Below are 21,780 nucleotides of genomic sequence, written 5' to 3' on the forward strand. Positions count from 1 at the left end.
GGCCCAGCAGCCAATCCTGCAGCACTGGGGGTGCCAATCTGGGGAGCAGGAGGAGACCCCGGGAGCGCCTGGCCCCAGGCTGCACCCAGCCAGGGAACACAGTCCCTGCTGAGGGAGGGTGGGGGCAGATTGGAGCCCAGAGGTGGCTGCACCAGCCCCATGCCCTCCTCTGTGAGGCCCTTGTTGGCTCAGGTGAATCTCAAATGACATTTATTCTATTTAATCCAGTGGGTGTTCGGGATCCTGTCTGTAACCCAGAGCTGGGTGCAGCAGTTCTGTCCCTGGGATGTGCAGGGGAGGAAATGAGGTGGGAAAAGGAGCAGTGTGAACATATCAGGGTTAAAGGTACAAAAATGACCCCTGGAAAGGTGCGGAACTGGTACTTCTGTCCTTGATTGTTGTTGGGATGTCCTGCAAAGACAAACCGTGGCACCCAGCTGTCAGAGCTGCTCTGGGCAGGACGGGGACTTGAACCACCCCTGCACTGGGAGGAGAACGCGGGGGCTGGGCAGGGCTGTCCCTCCTGTGCCTCGGCTCCGTGTCCAGAGGGATCATCCCAGACCTCCTCATCCCAGCTGCCTCCCCCACCTGCAAAGCCACCTCACACCTGAGAGGGAATGACAGCCTTGAGAGTTGGTTCCTATTTAAGGTACATGGGTGAGATAAAATATAAAATGGCAAAGTGTTGGAGCTGCTGCACTTCCGAACAAACCTCCCGTATTCCCCTGGTACTGCTGCCCCTCCCAGCCCTTCCCTCCCAGTGCAAAACTCAACTGAACTGGTCTCCTTTGCCTTTCAGTTCTGACTTCTCTGATGGTACATTGTAGATTTTATAGTGGAAAAGGTGGGCTGAGAGTTTTTTACCTTTGGAGGCCTCTGGGCTCCTCCAGGCCTGATGCCAGGGGTGTGATCCCACAGGCAGCGAACGTGCTGCAACTGCCACAGCTTCCTGCGGGCCTGCTTCCCAACGGACGGGATTCACCTGTCCTGATGGGATGGGTGCTACCTTGAGCCTCATGGAGGTTTTAATCTGGTGTCCAGAGGTGTCCCAAGGATGAGCCCACAAACCGACTCCGTAGCACTTCCAGACCACCTTATACAATGTATAAAATTCCACCTTAGCATCTGGCACAGAGGGGGATCCGAGGGCTGCTCCCAACAGCCCATTCCCAACCTGGCACTGGAATATCCGTGCCCTCAGGACATGGCACCAGACAGAATCCTTCCCCGTGGCTCACGTCCTACCACGGATTCTGTTCCTCTTCCTCCCACAGCGCTGATCCCGTAGTTCCTCAGCACACGGACAGACACGTCCGTGTTTCACCGTCATGGTCCATCTTCTGCTTGCTAAAACCATCTGGGCCTCGACTCCTGCCGATGGGGGTTTTCAGGGACTTCCTTTTGCCTTCCCCTGACAGCGAACTGCACTTCCCTGGCTTTACAAGCCGTGGGCATCTGTTAAGTTTTCTTTTGGCACATTTTAAGGAGACAACTTTGGTTTATTACTCAGCCTTAATAAAATCTGCAGTCCCCTCACTTCTTGGGGTCCCAAGATACTTCAGGAACATGGAACTGTATCAAGTGATAGGAACTTGATTTCCCTTAAATGGAGGGATTCAGGGAAACAGGTGTGTAACCAACTCCCCTGATTTCTGACAGGAAAACTCTGAATGCACTTAACAACTCGGTAAAATCAGCAGCACTGAGGAATGTGCAAGAGCTGGGATTTCTTTTCCCTGAATACATTAGAAGTATCAACAATTCTGTATTTTAAGTATGGAAGGGGTTGGAGGCCTGCCAGTGGGAATAATCCACCCCAGCCCTCAGGTGGCATCTTGGTGGCATCACTAGACTTTAATTTCTTCTCCTTTTTAATCAGTGTGAGTAATTAATGGCTCTATCTCGTTGTTCAGTAAGTAAAACCCTTTTTTTTCTAGCCAGGCAGAATTCCCCTGGGACCCCTGGGAAGGAGGATGGGCACAGCCCACAGAGGAGAGGGAAGCCCGAACTCCCAGCGTCAGAGGCATAAAGAAATAACTAAAGCCATGGCACCATCTGGTGTTTTTCCAGGTTCCAGCACGTCTCCCTATAGCCCACGGCAGACGGCTTTTCCAAATGCTGCTTTGGCTGCTGCTGGGTTTAGGATGTAATGCAGCCAGCATTACACCTCCCTAGTTCGGTTCCACTGCCACCCGTGGGGTTGGCTCCGGAATTCCGGGACAAACCGAGCACTGTCATCGGTGCAGACAGCTCGGGATGAGCATCGCCACAGCACCAGCTACAACGTCTCGGCAGCACTTTCCCCTCTCGTTTTCCTATTTCTTGACAAACATCTCCCTCCCACTAGTGCAAACCGTGAGTGGTCCCTCCTCTCCACGCTCGGTGTAGGAATTCTCCTCCCTTCCTGCGGGCACAGGCAGCGCCTGCAGGAGGAACTGTGGCATTTCCCCAGGGAGCAGAGGAACAGATGCCCGCCGTGCCGGATGCTCCTCGGGAGGCACTGACGGAGCGGGCGCTGCCGGCACTGCTGGTGCTCCCGGGGGCTGCCGGCGAGGCGGCTGTGACATCCCCAGAGGCCATGGAACGCTGTTCTCCACTACGGAGCCGGTGTCATTCGGAACACCGGCTGTGCTGTGGCAGGGGAGCTGTGGCACACGGCAGAAGCTGTGAGCAGCCTGCCCCGGCAACAGGGCACACGTCCTTCGGGGGCACAGGTCCTTACAAGCCAAAGCTGCCCTCACAACCCATAGAAACAGATCCATGGAATGGTTTGGGTGGGAAGGGACCTCACACTAACCCAGTGCCACCCCTGCCATGGGCAGGGACACCTCCCACTGTCCCAGGCTGCTCCCAGCCCCAATGTCCAGCCTGGCCTTGGGCACTGCCAGGGATCCAGGGGCAGCCCCAGCTGCTCTGGGCACCCTGTGCCAGGGCCTGCCCACCCTCCCAGGGAACAATTCCTTCCCAATATCCCATCCAGCCCTGCCCTCTGACACTGGGAAGCCATTCTACCTTGTCTTGTCCTTCCAGGTCTTGTCCCCAGTCCCTCTCCAACTCTCTTGGAGCCCCTTTAGACACTGGAAGGGGCTCTAAGGTCTCCCCGGACCCTTCTCTTCTCCAGCCTGAACATTCCCAGCTCTCCCAGCCTGGCTCCAGCCCTCGGAGCTGAGGGGATGGAGATGAGCAATGGCTGTGGCTGGATGCTGACGGCACGGCAGTCGCTCACAGCTGTGAGGGGGTGGCCATGGCTGACACGGTGCTGAGCGGACGGCTGTGAGGGAATAGCCATGGCTGACGGAGCACCAACGCTCCTCCTGCCAACCCCGCCACCCGCCTCGCTCCCCTCAGGCGGCCCCAGCCCCTCAGGGCGGGCCGGGGGCGGGGCGCCCCTCGGCGGCTCGCGCTGCGCCTGCGCGGTCCCGCCGCGCCCCGGGGTGAGCGCCGCGCGGCGCGCGCGCGCTGTGGCGGAGGCGGGAGCGCGCCAGGCGGCGCTGGCCACCGATTGGCTGGGGCGCGCGAGCGGGCGGGGCCGGGCGGGCGCGGATTGGCGGGGGGCCGCGCGCCCCCGGCGGAGGCGGGTCCTGATTGGCCGGGGCGGCGCGCGGCGGCGGCCGGGACCGTTGGAGCGCGGCGGCGGCTGAGGTGGCTGAGGCGGCCCGGCCGCCCCTGGAGCCGCCGGCAGCCCCGGCAGCCCCGGCACCGGCGCAGGTGGGAGCGGCGGGACCGCTGGGCCCGGCGCGGGGGACCGCCCAACGGGGCCGGGGGTCACCGGGCTGTGGGTGGGGGCCGCTGGTTTGGCCGTGCCCCGGTGTTCCCTCCGGCCGCAGAACAGCTGCTGGCAGGGACTCGGGATGTGCACGTTCCATGGCTTTGGAATTGATGGGAGATCCGGAACGTGTAGACTCCATTGCTTTGGACCCGGAATGTGCAGGCTCCACTGCTTTAGAATTAACGGGACACCCGGAATGTTCAGGCTCCATTGCTTTGGAGTTAACGGGAGACGCAACCAGCACCGTATTGCAGCTGTGTAATAAGGCAGTGTGATTTTTCTGTGGAAAACCGCTGCTTTCTTGGAGAAAAAAACTCACTTGGTATTTTTCCCACCTTTTTAGCTGGTCATTTAAATGTTTGAAGAAGGAACTGAGCCCAGGAAAGTCAAGTTGCCCTGAGAGACTTCTCAGTGTGATTCAGGTAACGGGATCTGTTGGGATTGACAGTGGTATTGACCTTAAAAACTTGTGGTTCGTATGTTCAGTTGCCTGTTTCTTACAGTCACATAACCAATACTGACATTTTTCATTATGACAAACTTGTGTCCTGGATCAGTGACTTCTGCATTTTCTGTTTCATGTTGGACATGTAAAAATACTCCTCTGTGAGATGGAATCCTTTGTTTAAAATTCCTCCAGAATGGTGTTTGTTGTGCAGCACATCTCTCAGCTGGGGAAGGTGAATCATGGAATTATGGAATGCTTTGGGTGGGAAAGAATTTTAACCAGCATTTAATTCCACTCCTCCTGCCATGGGAAGGACAGCTTCCACTGTGCCTGGCTGCTCCAAGCCCCAGTGTCCAGCCTGGCCTTGGGCACTGCCAGGGATCCAGGCAGGGATCAGCTGCTCTGGGCACCCTGTGCCAGGGCCTGCCCACCCTCACAGGGGACAAATTTCTCCTTTGCGTCTGAGCTGCTGCCATGGAGACCCAGCAGAACCTCAGTGGGATGCAGAGCCCTGGCATAGTGCTGTCCCCTTCCAGAGGGGTTTGCTGAGCCACAGGGATGGTTTGGAAGTTGGTTCTGTGCTGCTTGAAAACTCGGGTGTGACAGAATCCGAGTCACTGGAGGGTGATCAGGAGTTGTGTGTTGCTGCCCCTGAGAGTGCTCTCACTTTATTTTCCTGCTCTGGTCCCTCAAGTTCTGCCTCTTGTCACTGATGGCACAGGGTGCCCAGAGCAGCTGTGGCTGCCCCTGGATCCCTGGCAGTGCCCAAGGCCAGGCTGGACATTGGGGCTGGGAGCAGCCTGGGACAGTGGGAGGTATCCCTGCCTATGGCAGGGGTGGCACTGGATGGGCTTTAAGGTCCTTTCCCACCCAAACCTTTGATCATTCTCTGCTCTGTCTGCTGCAGCTGCCCAGTGACATACCATTCCACGTGCCTGAGCCACTGGTTCAAAAGGTCACAAGTTTCAGTTCCAGGTTTCCTTAGACCCTTAAACCCCTCCTGTGCTTCCACATGGGCAGGATGCTGCTCCAGAGGTGTCTGCCTTTTCCTTGGCCATATTATCCTGTTGAATCCTTTTTGGGTTTCTGCTTGTTCCCATCATCATACACAGGATTCTTGTCTTGTTCTGTGGCTGTTTGGCACATCCCAGATCTGCTGCTAGGGTCTTGATCAGTCCCAAGGGAGCAGCTCCCTGCTCCCACAGAATTGGTTCCTGACAGTTCCAGGATCCCGTATTTAAGGGGAAACATCCAGATCTCATGTAAGCTCCATGGGACACCCCTCATTGGTCCCTGCAGTTTCTGTGGCGGTGAATGCAGCAGCCCTGCCAGTATTGTCCCAAACTCCCTGGGTTTGGAGCAGGCTGGGGGTTTTTGGAACAGTAAATGGCTTTATTCGTTGTCTGTGTTGCAGCTGATGCAGCCAAGCCTCTGGTTTATCCCAGGACCCAGCTGTTCCAAGAGCAGTACATGTTTTAGGGAGTGCTGGATGGTAGAGGGGATTTAGGAAGGAACCATAATGCAAGGAAAAGGGCTTTTGCAGCAACAGAAAAGCATCACTTTTCCACCAGTTCAATTACATCCCACGCAGCACAGGTGACGTGGGAGTGAGGACTTCCAGTCCTCTGCAGCCCTGGGTGGATGTTATCGGCTGTGCAATCCTTTAAGCCAAGAGTGGATGTTATCAGTTCCATGTTGTGGAAGCTGTGAGAGTTTTTGAAGAGGGAAGGAACCAGTTGGGAAGTTTAAAGCAAGGCCTTGGGGCTGGGTTGGTGCATGAACCACCGTGAGCTCCATGCTCAGCCTGCCTGCCTGCGTGGGCTGCTCTGGGGGAGCGTTAGAGAGCCTAAAGAGGGATTCAGATAAGGTGATTCAGGTGATAAGGATTTGAATTCATAGTATTTTTATTAAGTTAATTGCTTTCCCCTTGGTGCAAGGGAGACGAAACCATGATTTTGTTGTCTCTGGTTTAGTGTTTAAACAGATTTCTACTGATAAACTGTGCCTAAATTTAAATAGTTTAATGGGCCTTTCCCAGTCCTGTGGGCTTTAAGGACTGAAGTATTTTAACTTCTCAGCTGTGCTTAAGTAATACAGATTTATTTAAAAACTTATGTAATGAAGACTTTTAGGCATCCTAGATCTGGAAGAAACAGAGACCTTAAAATTCCACAGCAGATAGCACATTATATTTGGCCAGGTGTTTTCCGTGGAAACAGATGGAATTATGACAGCAGGTGCCAATTCATCACTAAATTGTAAAAGAGCTGTATGTCTAAAGGATGTGTTGTACTTACAGAACACTTAAAATCATAGTAACTCTTGAGGAGGTACTGACTGACTGCAAGGTGAGGTATTTTTCAGTCTCTGTCAGTGCAACTTTTAACTTTAATTAGATCAAAGGTTGGACTTGGTGGTCTTGGGTGACCAAGAGCCTCAATGATTCTGTGATTTAAGAGGTGGGGGAGCAAAGGGCTGTCCTGGCATAAAGCAAACAGGGACGGAGCTGAGGCCCTAACTTAGGTTTTTTGGGTTTTTTTTATTTATTTTTTAGAAAGGGATAAAATTTCTTAGTTTTACCGAAGGCAATGGCAAGTGTCATCAGTTAAACTTTTACTTCTGGCTTATTTTGTTCTTATAGAAAGAAAACACTTTATTTGTGACCACAGCTGGTGGGACCTTTGGAGTGTGGAATCACAGGTGATGAGGAATCGCCTCAGCAGGGATCTCCTGGATGAGGGCACTGAGTGTTCCCTCAGTGAGTTCCTGGGCTTACTGTGAGGTGTTCTTTGTTTATTTTTTAATAGAATGATGCCACCCAAGGCAATCCCGAGGCAGGAGGGAGGCACTGCAGAGTAGCTTGGGTGCAGCCAGGCTTTTGAAGAAGGTGCTGTGTGTGTCTGGCAGCTCAGACAGAACTGAAGTTATCAGGCCTGTGTGGGTGTTCAGTTCCCACTGCCTGGGGCAGTGGCAGAGAGACTTTTAAATGCCGATTAATGGCAGTTCCTGGTTCTGTACTCCTGTACCCTTTCAATAATATCTAACACTTCACAAACCTAGAATTATTTTAGTTCAGCCTTGTGAAGCTGGTGAGGAAGATTTCACATTGTAAGTTAATGTAGGAGCTGAAGTTAATGAATTAAGACTCGGCAAGCTGTTTCATCCTGTTTCATCCTGAATTCCGTTGTGATGGGGAAAGCAGTTGATGTTTCCAGGTGTTTCTCTGTGCCCTGACTGGAATTTCCCTCCTCCCCAGGTGTGCAGGGGAGCTCCGTGTGAGCCGGGAGCTCTGCTGGGGCTGCCTTGGCTCCTCTCAGTGCTGCCAGGTGTGTGGCACCTGCTCGTGCTCCATCCCCCAGCCTGGGCTAATGGGGAAAAGGGCAAGAACACAGCTCAGAACAGTTCCTAGTAATGAATATTCCAGTTGCTGAGGCAGTTCCAGAGTCCTCTCCTGTGCTCTGGAAGCAGTGCTGGGACCTGCGGGGTCAGATGGAGAGGGAAGGCTTTGCCAGCTTCACTGTGAAGCACAGAGTGCTCAGAAATCCCCTCCGCTGGTACAAAAATGAGTCTTCCCTTCCTGACAGGGAGGGGTAAGCTCTTCATTAGGCTATTTCCAACTTCTTACTGCTTGAAAATCCTCCTGTAATATTTCATTGATCTTATCCAACAGGAGCACTGCTTCATTTTAAGGAAACAATGTCAGCCACTGGATTTGCTCTTGTTTACAGGCTTGTGGTAAATCCCTTATACAGACATTAATTTCAGCCTCCAGATCAACAGGCAGGTTGTAAAAACCCATTTCTCCTCCTCAGGCTTTGGGGCAATAAAGGAAAATGAGAGTTTGGCTCTCTGGTTACTCCAGAGGAGCATTTGAGTGTTGTGGGCAGTGAGTTTGCTGCCTGATCTGCACCCTGGCTGTGTTTGCTGGAGAACAGACCTGACCGTGCCAGAATGTGTGCTGAGACACTCAGTGCTGTCCTTCAGAGCCTGCACAGCTCCTGGGCCCAGGCTGGATGATTCCCTGGGGACTGAAAATGGATATAGGGAGCTGTGAACTTAAAACAACACCTTGGGAACTGGGCTGGAACCACCAGTGCCACTGCTGTCCTCATCATTCTTAGCCTGACCTGTAAGTTCCTCAGGGCTGGGGCTTCTCTCTGTTCTGGGCACTCAGCTGGCACTCACAGATGTGAAGTGACAGAAACTCAGATGGTTTGGACCTCTCCTGGATTTGAATTTGTTCTGTTTTGTCTGGAGGGAACCTGGAGCTTGTTTTCAAAGCAGTCTTAAAAATTTTGGAAAGCTTTCAAAGAAACCTCTGATTAAATATTACTTGTTCCATCTTTGTTTAACTTGAATCCAGTACAGTCTTTATCAGTTTCTGGGCAGGTGGGGTTGTTGGGCTCACCCTGGGGCTTAGGCCAGGGTGTTTCCATGGAATCACAGAATCATTTCAGTTGTAAAAGTCCTCTAAGTCCAAGCTGTGCCCACCTTGTCCCCAGCCCAGAGCACTGAGTGCCAGGTCCAGGAATTCTTTGGACACCTCCAGGGGTGGGGACTGCAAACCTCCCTGGGCAGCCCCTGCCAAGGCCTGAGCACCCTTTCCATGGGGAAATTCCTCCTTATGTCCCATCAGGGAGTTGTGCAGAGCCACAAGGTCCCCCTGAGCCTCCTTTGCTCCAGGCTGAGCCCCTTTCCCAGCTCCCTCAGCCGCTCCTGCTGCTCCAGCCCCTTCCCAGCTCCGTTCCCTTCCCTGGACACGCTCCAGCCCCTCAGGGTCTCTCCTGTCAGGAGGGGCCCAGAGCTGCCCCCAGCACTGGAGGTGCCCCAGCAGTGCCAGCACAGGGGACGGGCACTGCCCTGGCCCTGCTGCCACCCCAGAGCTGGCACAGCCCTGGGGCCGGTGGCCTCCTGCCCCTCTGGGCACCCCTGGGCTCGTGTCCAGCCGATGGCACAGCACCCCCAGGGCCTTTCCTGCCTGGCAGCTTTCCAGCCCCTCTGTCCCAGCCTGGAACATTCCAGGGGGTTGGTGTGACCCCGGTGCAGGACCCAGCACTTGGCCTTGTTGAGCCTCACCCCACTGGCCCAGCCCATGGATCCAGCCTGTCCTGATCCCTCTGCAGGGCTTCCTGCCTCCAGCAGATCCACATCCCACCCCAGTGGGGCTGTCCATGAGCTGGCCGAGGGTGCTGCCCTCGATCCCCGTGCCCAGATCATCCGTGAAGGTGCTGAGCAGGACTGACCCAGCCCTGAGCCCACTGGTGCCCATTCCCAGCTGGATGTGCTGCATCCCAGCTCTCCCTGGGCCTGGGTTTATCCCAGCCAGGAGTGTCCCTGTCCATGCAGTGATTTTCCACTCCAGTAACTGGAGGCACTGAGGCCTCTCTGGGGCTGTGCTGCCACATGCCGTGTCCTGCATGAACAAACCAGATGGCTTCTTGTGCCTTGGAAAAACCTTACAGTTCCAGCAGAAATGGCAAAGCATGCAGGAGGGAAAGCTTTATGTTTCAATACCTTTTTTCCCCCATAACTACTGGATTGCCTGTTTATTTTCAGTGAAGTTTCCTGCATTATATGGGCAGGTTTTTGCAGACTCTTCCAGAGCAGCTTTGGATCCACTGGATTTATGGAGGAAAATAAGGAACCATTGACTTGTTTAGAATTTCACTGCAGAGTTGTAATCACTGGGAAGTTACAGTCCATTTCCTGGCTCTTAGCCAAGTGGGTTTTTCCTTACGCCATCCTAGGCTGGAGTCAGTTTTGGTTTGTAAAGATCTTGCACAATCATCTGAGTCCAGGACACGTGAAAACATCAGTGAGAGATCCAAACCTTTGGGTTCTGGGGAAGCTGCAGCTGGGAGGTGCATGTTGGTTCCCAGAGATGCTCCTGTACATGCTGGAGGTGCAGAAGTAACATTTTAGAGTATTTTTCACACTTTTGTGCACGGTTACTTTTGCTTCAGTTACTTATCCTATAAATGATGGGAACAGATTTTAAAATGTTAAATTTAAATTAGAAGAATTGTCAGAAGTGGTTAAAATTGTCTTTAATAGATGTTGCCAGCCTACTTGAATAAGTATGAAGGGTTTATCTTTTCTCTTCCAGGGGTTAGATGTGTCCCCCTGAAATCACTTCTAGATCACTCCTCTTCCCAGGAAAAGGCACAGGGGCACAGAGGAGTATTTTTGATGAATTATGTTTGACTGCTGAGGAAAGGGATTCGGAATATGAACCAGGAGAGGATGGAGAACAAAGAAATGAGTAAGAGCATCAGATATTTTGGATAGACAGAGGGAGAGGAGGGAATTAAATCAGTCACTGTGGGGTCCTTGTTCAAATTAGGAAAGAAAAGGAAAAATACTTCATATTTTTATTGAAATCAGAGATGAACAAATATAAGCACCTTTATATCATAGGTAAATTTCATTCTGTACTTTGACAAAACGTTTATGACAGTTCAGAAATTATTTTAAATTATTTCAATCAAATGTCAGTGGAAGCCAGGTGAGTTCAGAAGCCCAAAGCAGATGGACACCAGTAACGTTTCTGCCAGCACAGGTATGCCCTCAGTTTTTATTCAGCATCTTCATGCCAGTTATGTTATATATCAAAGTTACATTTCTAAGAGTGAATGAAGTGACGAGGGAGGAAAGCTTTTCCCTGAAGCACCAGGAACAGCTGTTCCTTCTAATCAGAAAAATGGCAGAGAGTCACTGAACCTCCTTCCCTGTGCTGAACACAGCTCAGATCAGACCGTGCCCCAAATGGGTTTTCTGGTTTATTTTCATTACAAGTTATTGACCATAAATAGGTATGGACATAGTTTTATCCTCATGCAGCAACTGCAGTTTAATCAGTGACATCAAATATTATTTCTGCTAAGGACATGCATCACTGAGAATCTGAACCAAGTCAGATTTAATAATTGGAAAATGAACTTTTCTTTCTCTGTTCCTGCCTTTGGCTGCTGAGGCTCAGTGCAAAGCAATGTCTGGGAATGATTATCAAACCCTAAAGGTCAGACCCTCCTTTGGAGTGTTTCTTAAAGGTGGAAATACAGAATAAACCAAAATTAAACCAACCAAACAAACGTCTGGCGAATGAAGGGATTTCCTGAGCACAGCGCCGTGCCTTGGGAGCGGGGCTGTAGCTGCTGCAGGAGGGGAGGGGCTGCGCTGGATCCCTCCCCTGCAGGAGGGGAGGAGGAGCTGTCCTTAGGCCGTTACCTACAGCTGATGAGCTCCAAGAAGAGCGAAACCTGCTAAGCAAGGTCCTGTAGTATTGGCCTAAAGCCGGGAGCACCTGCAGGGAGCGAGGCAGGGCACGGCCTGGAGGGCACGGCCTGGAGGGCACGGCCTGGAGGGCCCTCAGTGGGTCCCAGGGGTGCAAATCACAGCTGCCTGAGCTGGGGGTGGGTGGGACAGAGCTCTGACAGGGAGAGCCCTGGCACACCGGAGTGGGAGAGAAACAGGGAGAGAAAAAAGGTGTCAAGAGAAATAAGAAGAATGTGTGAGTTTATTAAAGGTATTTTAGATGGTGGCTGAGTGTAGAATTTTCTGTGTTAATTGGTGTGGAATTTATAAATCAGCTTTTCTGTTGACTCTGTCAGAGGGTGCTCCTGAGGCCATGCAAGTGTTGTACCTTTAAAAGGGGGAGAAGGTGAAAGGATGAGGGGAAATGATACCATTTTGGAAGTTTCCATCAAACATACTCAGCTGCAGTTTTCTAAGGTACTGCATAGTTTCCTGATTTTAGTTGAACATTGCTTTTCAATAAGGATTTCCAAATAACTGGACTTCCTATCCCTGGCAGTGCCCAAGGCCAGGCTGGACACTGGGGCTGGGAGCAGCCTGGGACAGTGGGAGGTGTCCCTGCCTATGGCAGGGGTGGCACTGGGTGGGCTTTGAGGTCCCTCCAACCCAAACAATCCTGGGATTCTATATTTGAGTGGTTTTCCCTATATGTGCCCATGGAATGTGAGCAGCCACCTCAGGAATTCTTGGCTGCCACATCATTCCAGCCCATGTTGTGTTTCCTTTGCTCACAGGTTGTGCTACAACTTTTTAAAAAACAAGGCACAGCGAGCAAACAAACAAAACCCACCCAAAAAATCCCCAACCAAAACCCAAACCCAGCCTTCCCACCCCCTTCAAAGAGCCCAACCCAACAAACCAAACCAGCTCAGGCCAAGCTGCTGCTTCCCTTCCCTGTTTTGGGAGCTGAGCACTGTAATTTGCATCCCAAACATAGTTGCAGTTCTTGTGGGTTTGGTTCATTCCTGTTTTGAGCTTGAGAAAGACTTCCCATCTTCCTTCTTCCCAGCCTCATCGCCGAGGGATCCCTCTGTATCTCATGGTTCAGGGATTAAAAACAGGTTTGTCAATTACTCTGATAGATCCTAATTTCCACCACTTTCCAAATATCTGGCAGTGATGTGGGAGTTGGGCTCTGCTCCCAGGGAACAGGGACAGGAGGAGAGGGAACGGCCTCAGGCTGGGCCAGGGCAGGCTCAGGGTGGACAGCAGCAGGAATTTCTGCATGGAAAGGGTGGTCAGGCCTTGGCAGGGGCTGCCCAGGGAGGTTTGGAGTGCCCATCCCTGGAGGTGTCCCAGGAAGGGCTGGAGGTGGCACTCAGTGCTCTGGGCTGGGGACAAGGTGGGGATGGGGCACAGGTTGGACTGGATGGGCTGGGAGGGCTTTTCCAGCCTCAGGGATCCTGGGATCATGGAGAGAGCAGATCCCTCATCCAGGTCTCATTTCAAGGCAAGTTGAAAGATCTGAGTCACCTTTTCCTTGTAGAGGGCACAGAGGGTGCCACTTAACTCCTCTGAAGTGGTGATTGTGTCGTCTTGGTCACTCTGACCTATTTATCCAGGAATTCTGTATGGCAGCATTGGGTGCTGTGTCCAGGCACTGGGAATGACCTCTGGAACTCCCAGCCTGGCACGTGCAGGTACCTCTCTGTGCCAGGCTGCCCAGAGCAGCTGGGGCTGCCCCTGGATCCCTGGCAGTGCCCAAGGCCAGGCTGGACATTGGGGCTGGGAGCAGCCTGGGACAGTGGGAGGTGTCCCTGCCCATGGCAGGGGTGGCACTGGGTGGGCTCTGAGGTCCCTTCCCACCCAAACCATTCTGGGATTCCATGAACGAGGAATCCCTAGGAAAGGAGGTGGAAGCCATGGCACTGTTGGGCGCTTTGTGGGAAATGAGATGGGATTGGAAGCTCATGTGCCCAAAACCCCCAACTTTTACACATCATAAAAAATGCCATTGAGGCTTTTTCCTGAAAAAAAATGTAATAAAGGCACAGCAGTGCATTGGTTCTGAGTCAGTGGTTTTCTATATAGGAAGAACCAAGGAAATACAATGTATTTTCAGGTCAGAGCCCACGTGCTTGTTTTCCTTTTGGGAAGGGAAGAGGCTTTGGGGGGTTCCAGGCTGTGGGGGTTGCAGCAGGGAATCGGGAGTCCTGCCGAGGGACTGCTCCTCAGGGACGTGTGCCAGTGCCAAGGCACGACTTGGTGTTCCTGCTGGCATTTGAGGCTGCTGCAGCCTGGGCTGAGGAGGCTGAGCCAGCTGCCTCCCGTAGATTTGGATGGAACTGTAGAAGAATTGTTTGGGATTTTTGTCATTTTTTTGGGGTTTAGACACATAAAACCTATATTTAATGGGTTTTAAACCATAAGTTGGTGAATTTGGTAACCAAAGAATAATGTAGTAATTAATTGAATTGTAAATTAAATTTTACACTGATGCTGAATCAACTTGCTTTTTTTTGCTGCAGTGGGCTGAAATTTGGCATCTTTTAGGACTATATAGTGAAATAAGTCCTGAGAGCTGCTGAATTGTCCCTCTGCCCCCTTACCTTGGGGTACAAACTCCTCCCTGGTGCTGTCACTCCTCTAATCTGTTTTCCTAGGAAAGGGAGGCCTCTGTCACCAAACTGTTTTTATTTCCAACTTAATTAGTTCTATGTTCTTTACTTCCCTGACAATTCCCATATGACCTCAGGAGCTGGGGTTCAAAGTTAAATGAATTTTAGCAGGTTTTGTTTAAAGGCAACATTTCCCCCACATCCCAAACCCAGCATCCCCACAAATCCTGGGAGGTCTTTTCCAACGTAAAGGATTCTGTGATCCTGTGGGGAAGAGGGGCTGTTGACCTCTGCCAGCCAGGGAGAGGAATGGGATGAGCTTGTTCCTGCTGAACCCCAAAGGCTCTAACAGGTGACATCTCGGCTGCTCCTGGAGAGGCCTGGCTTTTGCAAACAAAATCCCTTGGAACACAAAGGAATTCTTCATGGCATGTTTTTCTACATCTATTAATGCAGCTCTGAGCTTTTCAATGTAAAGCAATTGAAGTGTTCAGAATTAATGTTTTCTGTGCTGTGCCCCATCTTGGAAGGTGTGAACCAGCCTGAGGTGTGTGTGCTGTGGAATGGGACAGTGACAAGAGGGGTCTGTCTGTGACTTCCCTGTCACCAAGCAGAGTCAGACTGTTTCCAGTGAGGGGTAGAATCCTGTTGTTCACGGCAAGTTGCTCTTGTAACAGGAATTCTAACACAAACAGCGTTTGCCATTTTTGTCTCCAGAATGATTGAGGAGAGTGGGAAGAGGAGGAGGACCATGGCAGAGAAGAGGCAGCTGTTCATGGAAATGAGTAAGTAGGAAATCTGAAGGCATAATGTCATTTCTTCTCCACTGTGACAGCTGCACCAGATCATTCCCATCCTGTCCCACAACCCCTGCAGGGAAAAGCATCCGGGGTGCTCCTGGGGGCTGCTCAGGAGGAGAATGCCCGAGGTGAGTCACAACTGCCTGGGAAGGTCATTCATCTCTAGGTTTTGGGAAGCTCCCTTCTTAGGGATGTTCACATCTCTCATCTGTGACAGTGCCTACAGTTTGTGGACAACTATTAAAACAAATAATGACAACAGACAGAGCACCTTTGGCCGTAAAAAAGATAAAAAATGGCCCTGCAGTGCTGGTGTGACTTGAGGAATGCTGTGGGGGTTGATGTGTGCAGTGTTGTCCTCTGGAAAAGAAGTGTTAAGAATTTGTGTTTGCATGGCATCACCTCATCCTGCTGTCCTGCAAGGACTCAGAGCTGAAGGGAATTCCTGGACTAGGCCAGCATGTCCTTAATTCCAGTTATAGACTGAGGGAGCTCGGACTTAGAACTACATATTTATACTGGTTTGTTTCCAGAGTAGCATTATTATGGAATCATGGAGTGGTTTGGGTGGGAAAGGACCTCAGAGCCCACCCAGTGCTACCCCTGCCATGGGCAGGGACACCTCCCACTGTCCCAGGCTGCTCCCAGCCCCAATGTCCAGCCTGGCCTTGGGCACTGCCAGGGATCCAGGGCAGCCCCAGCTGCTCTGGGCACCCTGTGCCAGGGCCTGCCCACCCTCTTAGGGAACAATTCCTGCCCAATATCCCATCCAGCCCTGCCCTCTGGCAGTGGGAAGCCATTCCCTGTGTCCTGTCCCTCCATGCCTTGTCCCCAGTCTCTCTCCATCTTTCCTGTCAGCTCCTCCAGGCACTGGAAGGCTGCAATTAGATCTCCCCAGAGCCTTCTCCAGGCTGAGCAATCCTGATTCTCTCAGCCTTTCCTCCCAGCAGAGCTGCTCCATCCCTCTGATCCCCTTGTGCCTCCTCTGGGCACTCTCCAGCAGCTCCACATCCTTGTGCTGCTGGCCCCAGGGCTGGGGCAGCTCTGCAGGTGGGGTCTCACCTGAGCACAGGGGCAGAATCCCCCCAAGTGTGGGGATGTGTGTGAGGAGATCCTTGTGCCTTTCTCCAAGTCCTCCTCTCAAGAACATCAGATGAACTGGGTGTTGCAGAGGGAGGCAAACCCCCAAACCTTTGGTTTGTTGCAGGAGCCCAGAACTTCGACGTGATCCGGCTCTCCACGTACAGAACCGCCTGCAAGCTGCGCTTTGTGCAGAAGAGATGCAACCGTGAGTGTGCCCAGCTCCATCCTCACACCCTGCTCTGCATGGCTGCTGCAGGCACTGCACACTGCACCCAGCCCCTCTGGGGTGCAGTGAGAGGGAGCATTGGTCAGCCACTGCCAGCTGTCACTTACACAGAGGTTTAATATATAATTAAATACGTAATTAGAAAGAGGCAGCGATCCTTGCCAGAGACTCCGTAATACTGTCACGTTTTAATGTGAAGTCCAAGGGCAGCTGTGGTGTTTCATTGCCCTCAGTGCTGGATGCAGATGGTCTCAAGCTGTGGGAGGGGAACCCCAGAGCACCCACAGGGAACCCCAGAGCACCCACAGTGAGCACAGGGACAGTCCCTGCCTGGAGCTGTCTGTGTGGGGACACGTGTGGCATTGGTGACCATGGAGAGCTCTGTCAGTTCAAACCTCGTGGGGCACTGAAGTTCTCTCCTTCCCTGCCGTGGGCTCTGACCTTGGACAGCTCCCAAGGCAGAGCTGAATCCCAGGTGAGCAGGAGCACTTTGTGCTCTGCCTGTGCTGAGCTGGACACAGCAACGAGCCCAGCAAGATAAAGTGTGGGAGGAGATCCCTGATCCCAGGGCACAGGAACTGCTGGGTGGGCTGAGGGGGAGGCCAGCAGAAGGGCTGAGGGGGAGGCCAGCAGACGGGCTGAGGAGGAGGAGGAGGAGGCCAGCAGAAGGGCTGAGGAGGATGAGGAGGAGGCCAGCAGAAGGGCTGAGGAGGATGAGGAGGAGGCCAGCAGAAGGGCTGAGGAGGAGGAGGAGGCCAGCAGAAGGGCTGAGGAGGAGGAGGAGGAAGCCAGCAGAAGGGCTGAGGAGGAGGAGGAGGAGGCCAGCAGAAGGGCTGAGGAGGAGGAGGAGGAGGCCAGCAGAAGGGCTGAGGAGGAGGAGGAGGCCAGCAGAAGGGCTGAGGAGGAGGAGGAGGAGGCCAGCAGAAGGGCTGAGGAGGAGGAGGAGGAGACCAGCAGAAGGGCTGAGGAGGAGGAGGAGGAGGCCAGCAGAAGGGCTGGCCAGCAGAAGGGTCCCAGGAGGACACATGTCCCTGCTGTGTCACTGGGCTGTGGTGGCCATACCCCGGGTCCCTGTGCTGGTGGATGGCTCAGTCCTGGGAGCAGCATTAGGTCCTGGCTGTAGTTCCAGGTTCAGGATTAAAACTCTGTGTTAGCAGCAGAGAGCAGAAAGGAGCTCTGGTTACAGAGCTCTGCACGGGGCCTGGTTCACTGATGCCCCACATGAGCCCTGGGCAGCTTTTGCCATCCCGGGACTGGGGATGGGGCTGGGCAGCTCTGGGCTCTCTCAGGCCACAGGCTGCTCCAGGGGCGTGGGGACAGCCTGGCTTTGGTCCTTGTGGGGGTTTCATGTGAGAAATACAAAACAAGTTCAATGTAGGAAAGGCACAAGGTCACAGTGACTGCAGACCCTTCTGTGGGGAGATCCAGGAGTGGAGTTCACAGTGTCCCTCCTCTGGCTGCTGGATCGTGCTCAGTTTGGTGGCTGCTGATCCTCAGATGTCTTCTCCACTCCCCTGGAAACCTTAAAGCTTGGAAACATTTTGAAATAGTGTTTGATGTGGTTCTGCAGATCACTTACTGTGGTTTGGGAAAGCTTTTCTCCATGTTGTTAACACTCCTTAGAGACAGCAGGGAAATGTAGAGAAACGCTTTGGAGCCCTAGACCTGTGTTTATAAAACATTATGCTCTGGGTTTGGGAACTGGATCGACTGGAAACACTCAGAGTTTAACTTGAACATCAAGTTCCTCCTTCGATACCCTGCAAGTCAGCATGAGGGTGTTCAGAGTTACTGTAAACAGCTGGTAGTGGATTTGGAGTATCATCAGATCCCAGAGGGGTTGGGTGGGAAGGGACCTCAGAGCCCACCCAGTGCCACCCCTGCCATGGCAGGGACACCTCCCACTGTCCCAGGCTGCTCCCAGCCCCAATGTCCAGCCTGGCCTTGGGCACTGCCAGGGGTCCAGGGGCAGCCCCAGCTGCTCTGGGCACCCTGTGCCAGGGCCTGCCCACCCTCCCAGGGAGGAATTCTGGCTGATGGCTTTCAGTGCCTCACTCTGCTAAAGCACTGTGTGCTCAGGGGGAGGGCTCTGCTCCTGCAGGAACTGTTTCTGACACCCAGGTGTTGAAGGGTGGACTAAAAGCCACCTGGGGGATCTGGGCACTGCTCTGTCCCTTTACCAGCTGTGAGAATGAACTCAGTCTCTCACCTTGTGCACAGCCACTGTGCTGCCAAAGGAGAGGCAGCACTGCTCACAGGCAGTGCCATCACAGTGGGCTTGCATGCCTTGCAGAACACAAGTTCATTCTTTTTCCCTTTGTTTCCAGTTCACCTCGTTGATATCTGGAATATGATTGAAGCCTTCCGAGACAACGGCCTTAACACTTTGGATCATAACACGGAGATCAACGTGTCCCGCCTGGAAACAATCATTTCATCCATCTACTACCAGCTGAACAAACGCCTTCCTTCTACTCACCAGATCAGTGTAGAGCAGTCCATCAGCCTCCTCCTCAACTTCATGATAGCAGCGTATGACAGGCTAGTACTGCCTCCTGTGTCCTTGCCCTGGCCACTGTCTGGGTGGGAGGGGTGTGGCCGGGGCTCCGAGTGCTGCTGGGGGTGCTGGAGCTGGGGGCACACACACCACACAGCCCCCCCGTGGGCCTGCAGCAGTGCTGGCTACCAAACCTGCTGTCTGATGGGAGCTGCTGTTGATGCCTGAGGTGGCCACCTACAAACAGAGACTAGACAACAGTAAGGGAATAAAGGCAGGTATTTACTTGAAGAGCCTTCAAAGGTACCCCCGGGGAGCCAGAGGCTACACCCAAGATGGGCCCTGGGTCACGAGTTCTTCACACTTTTATAAGTTTGGTCCATTTGCATATCAATCAGGGTTAATTCTCCAGTTATAACCTCTGTTCATGGTGTAATTCCCCCAAGTTTGCCCCCCTTCAGAGGCTTTTAGTTCACACATTTTGGGCCTGGTGTCCTTGAGGTGGAAACCTAGAGAGGTTTGTTATGTCTAACCAGCATGAGAGAGCAGCAGCTGACAGGCCACAAGGAACTTCAGAGTTACACACTAGGCAGTGCAGGGTTTGAAAAATACAAAAGTTAAAGCCTGAGGCATCAGTGTGAGCCCTGTTCCGAGCTGGGCCTGGGGTGAAACTGTGCTGGGACCTCCTGGGGGCTTAGCAGTGGTTGAAAGGTGAATGTGTTTTGTTGAATCTTGCTCAAAAAGACCCTTTTTGAACTCAGCCATGTCTGGATGGTTGGTTTGCAGCCCCCTCTAACATGCTGTGACCCCATAGAGCTGATTCTCATTTCCTGGCTGGAAGCAGCTGTGTTTTTTGCTCAGGGATCTGTCCAAGCATCTCCTCGTGTCCACTTTTAGGAGTTTCTCTCACAGCCTCTTTCTGCAGGGTCTGCTGTGCTTGGCTTTTCTTACTTTTGGCCTTGCCTGTCTCCAAATCAGTGTTTTTTCAGTGGGATCTGACTTCTGCTTCTGCCCCACGGAGGGGATTTACCCAGGGCAGTCCCCAGCACGGAGTGTGCCAGATGTTCTGTTTGTGGTGTCCAGACTTTGATCCTCTCCCAGTGTGGCACCGTCTTATTGCCACCAAACAGGAGCTGGGTGTGTCCCTCAGAAAGTCCAGGCTGGAGGACAAATAAAACCAGCACAAAGCTCAGAGCAGGTTCTGTGCCAGGGGAGTTTCCTGCCCGTTCAGTCCTGGTTTGGTGTTAGTTGAGACAAGCTGTAAGGCTTGGCTGAGGGTATTCTCAGACAGCTCACACTGAAAAATGCAGGATTTAAACCCAGGAATGGTCACGTCTGGGGGAGCTGCCTCAGAAAATGGAGGCTTTATTTAGAGGTAGATTTTTGTCCCCCACTTTCCCCCCAGCCCTGCAAGCTCTGCCCTGTCTGGACCCCCAGCAGCACCTGGATCCCAGCACAGTCCAGCAGCTTCTCTGTGCCTCCTGCTGGCACCGGCACTGAGGGAGGAGCTGGGGTGTGGGAGAGCCGGAGCAGAGGCAGGGCTGAGGCAGGGCTGAGGCTCCCTCTCCAGGAGCTCGGCAGCACGGCAGGCAGGGATTTGTTAAAAATGCACATCCGTGCTGGAATTGCATCCCTGGCCTGGCTCTGTGCTGCTGGAATTGCATCCCTGGGCTGCTGGGATGCCCAGAGCCACAGAGTTCTCACAGAGGGTGCTACTGGCACCGTCAGAGCCTTTAACATTCCACGAGACAGGTACAGTCCCAGAATCCTGGAATGGTTTGGGTGGGAAGGGACTGTAACAATTGTCCAGTGCCACCCCTGCCATGGGCAGGGACACCTCCCACTGTCCCAGGCTGCTCCCAGCCCCAGTGTCCAGCCTGGCCTTGGGCACTGCCAGGGATCCAGGGGCAGCCCCAGCTGCTCTGGGCAATGCCTGTCCTGGGAATTCACCTGACTGAGGAGGAATTCAGGGTCTGGCACAGCTGGAGTGCTGCAGGGGGCTCGGGGAGGGCCAGCAGAGGAGGGGGAGTTGCCCTGGAGCTCTGCCTGGGCTGGGTGAGGAGCTGGCTGGAGTTGGGGTCGGGATCAGTGGCAGATCCACGTGGACACCCCTGCTGTGGGAGCTGCTGCAGAACCCAGGCTGGGAGGATGTTGAGGATGAGGAAGGAGCCTCAGGAGGCCTGATTTAAACCAATCCCCAGTCCTGCTTTCAGTCCTGGCTGTTATTACAGGAGATTCAAGATCATATGGAAGGTTCTGCCTTTTTTCCCTCTGATAGGAATTCAGATGGAATGGCACTGGCACAAAGGGTTGGGCAAGTTCCTCAGAAACTGCTCCTCTGGCATGCTGCAGGGAGGAGTTTGGGGTGATTTACAAAAACAGCATCAGTGGGGGGCAGGGCCAGTGCCTGGGGGCACCAGAGAGACCTTTCCAAGAACAGGTTGTGTCCTGGGAGGAGACACTGATGGCTTTGGGCACTGGTTCTTCTGGGAACTGATTCAAAGCTGAACCTTCCTGTGATATCAAATGAATCTCTATTAAAGAGTAAAAGGGGAGGGGGCTGAGACTGTGACTTAGGGAGGGTGGAATTCCCAAGGGAGGTTTGCCCTGGGCTGGTCTCCCAGCAGGGAAGGGGGGATTCTGCCCCTCTTCCCCTGTGCTCAGGTGGGACCCCACCTGCAGAGCTGCCCCAGCCCTGGGGCCAGCAGCACAAGGACTTGGAGCTGCTGGAGAGAGCCCAGAGGAGGCCCAGGAGCTGCTCCAGGGCTGGAGCCCCTCTGCTCTGCAGCCAGGCTGGGAGAGCTGGGGGTGCTCACCTGGAGAAGAGAAGGATCCAGGGAGAGCTCAGAGCCCCTTGCAGGGCCTAAAGGGGCTCCAGGAGAGCTGGAGAGGGACTGGGGACAAGGGCTGGAGGGACAGGACACAGGGAATGGCTTCCCAGTGCCAGAGGGCAGGGCTGGATGGGAGATTGGGCAGGAATTGTTCCCTGGGAGGGTGGGCAGGCCCTGGCACAGGGTGCCCAGAGCAGCTGGGGCTGCCCCTGGATCCCTGGCAGTGCCCAAGGCCAGGCTGGACATTGGGGCTG

The 21,780-nt window shown here is 53.4% G+C and overlaps 1 protein-coding gene across 12 annotated transcripts in view; it reads left to right on the forward strand.

Annotated features, from left to right (window-relative positions):
- The first annotated feature begins 3,617 nt into the window (after positions 1–3,617).
- Positions 3,618–21,780, forward strand: part of DTNB (dystrobrevin beta) — a 130,540-nt gene continuing 112,377 nt past the window's right edge. For 10 of the 12 annotated variants that reach the window (XM_069011925.1, XM_069011927.1, XM_069011928.1 and 7 more), the window contains exons 1-5: positions 3,618–3,708; positions 4,113–4,191; positions 14,807–14,874; positions 16,097–16,177; positions 18,526–18,739. In XM_069011925.1, the coding sequence (XP_068868026.1) occupies positions 14,808–14,874; positions 16,097–16,177; positions 18,526–18,739 (362 nt within the window). In that variant the 5' untranslated portion in view covers positions 3,618–3,708; positions 4,113–4,191; position 14,807. Of the gene's footprint in view, positions 3,709–4,112; positions 4,192–6,226; positions 6,566–14,806; positions 14,875–14,924; positions 15,018–16,096; positions 16,178–18,525; positions 18,740–21,780 lie in introns of those variants that run through there. The other 2 variants (XM_069011933.1, XM_069011926.1) reach the window with 2 other exon arrangements.

Source organism: Aphelocoma coerulescens, chromosome 3, assembly GCF_041296385.1.
Source record: "Aphelocoma coerulescens isolate FSJ_1873_10779 chromosome 3, UR_Acoe_1.0, whole genome shotgun sequence".
In the NCBI taxonomy this organism is placed as follows: Eukaryota; Metazoa; Chordata; class Aves; order Passeriformes; family Corvidae; genus Aphelocoma; species Aphelocoma coerulescens.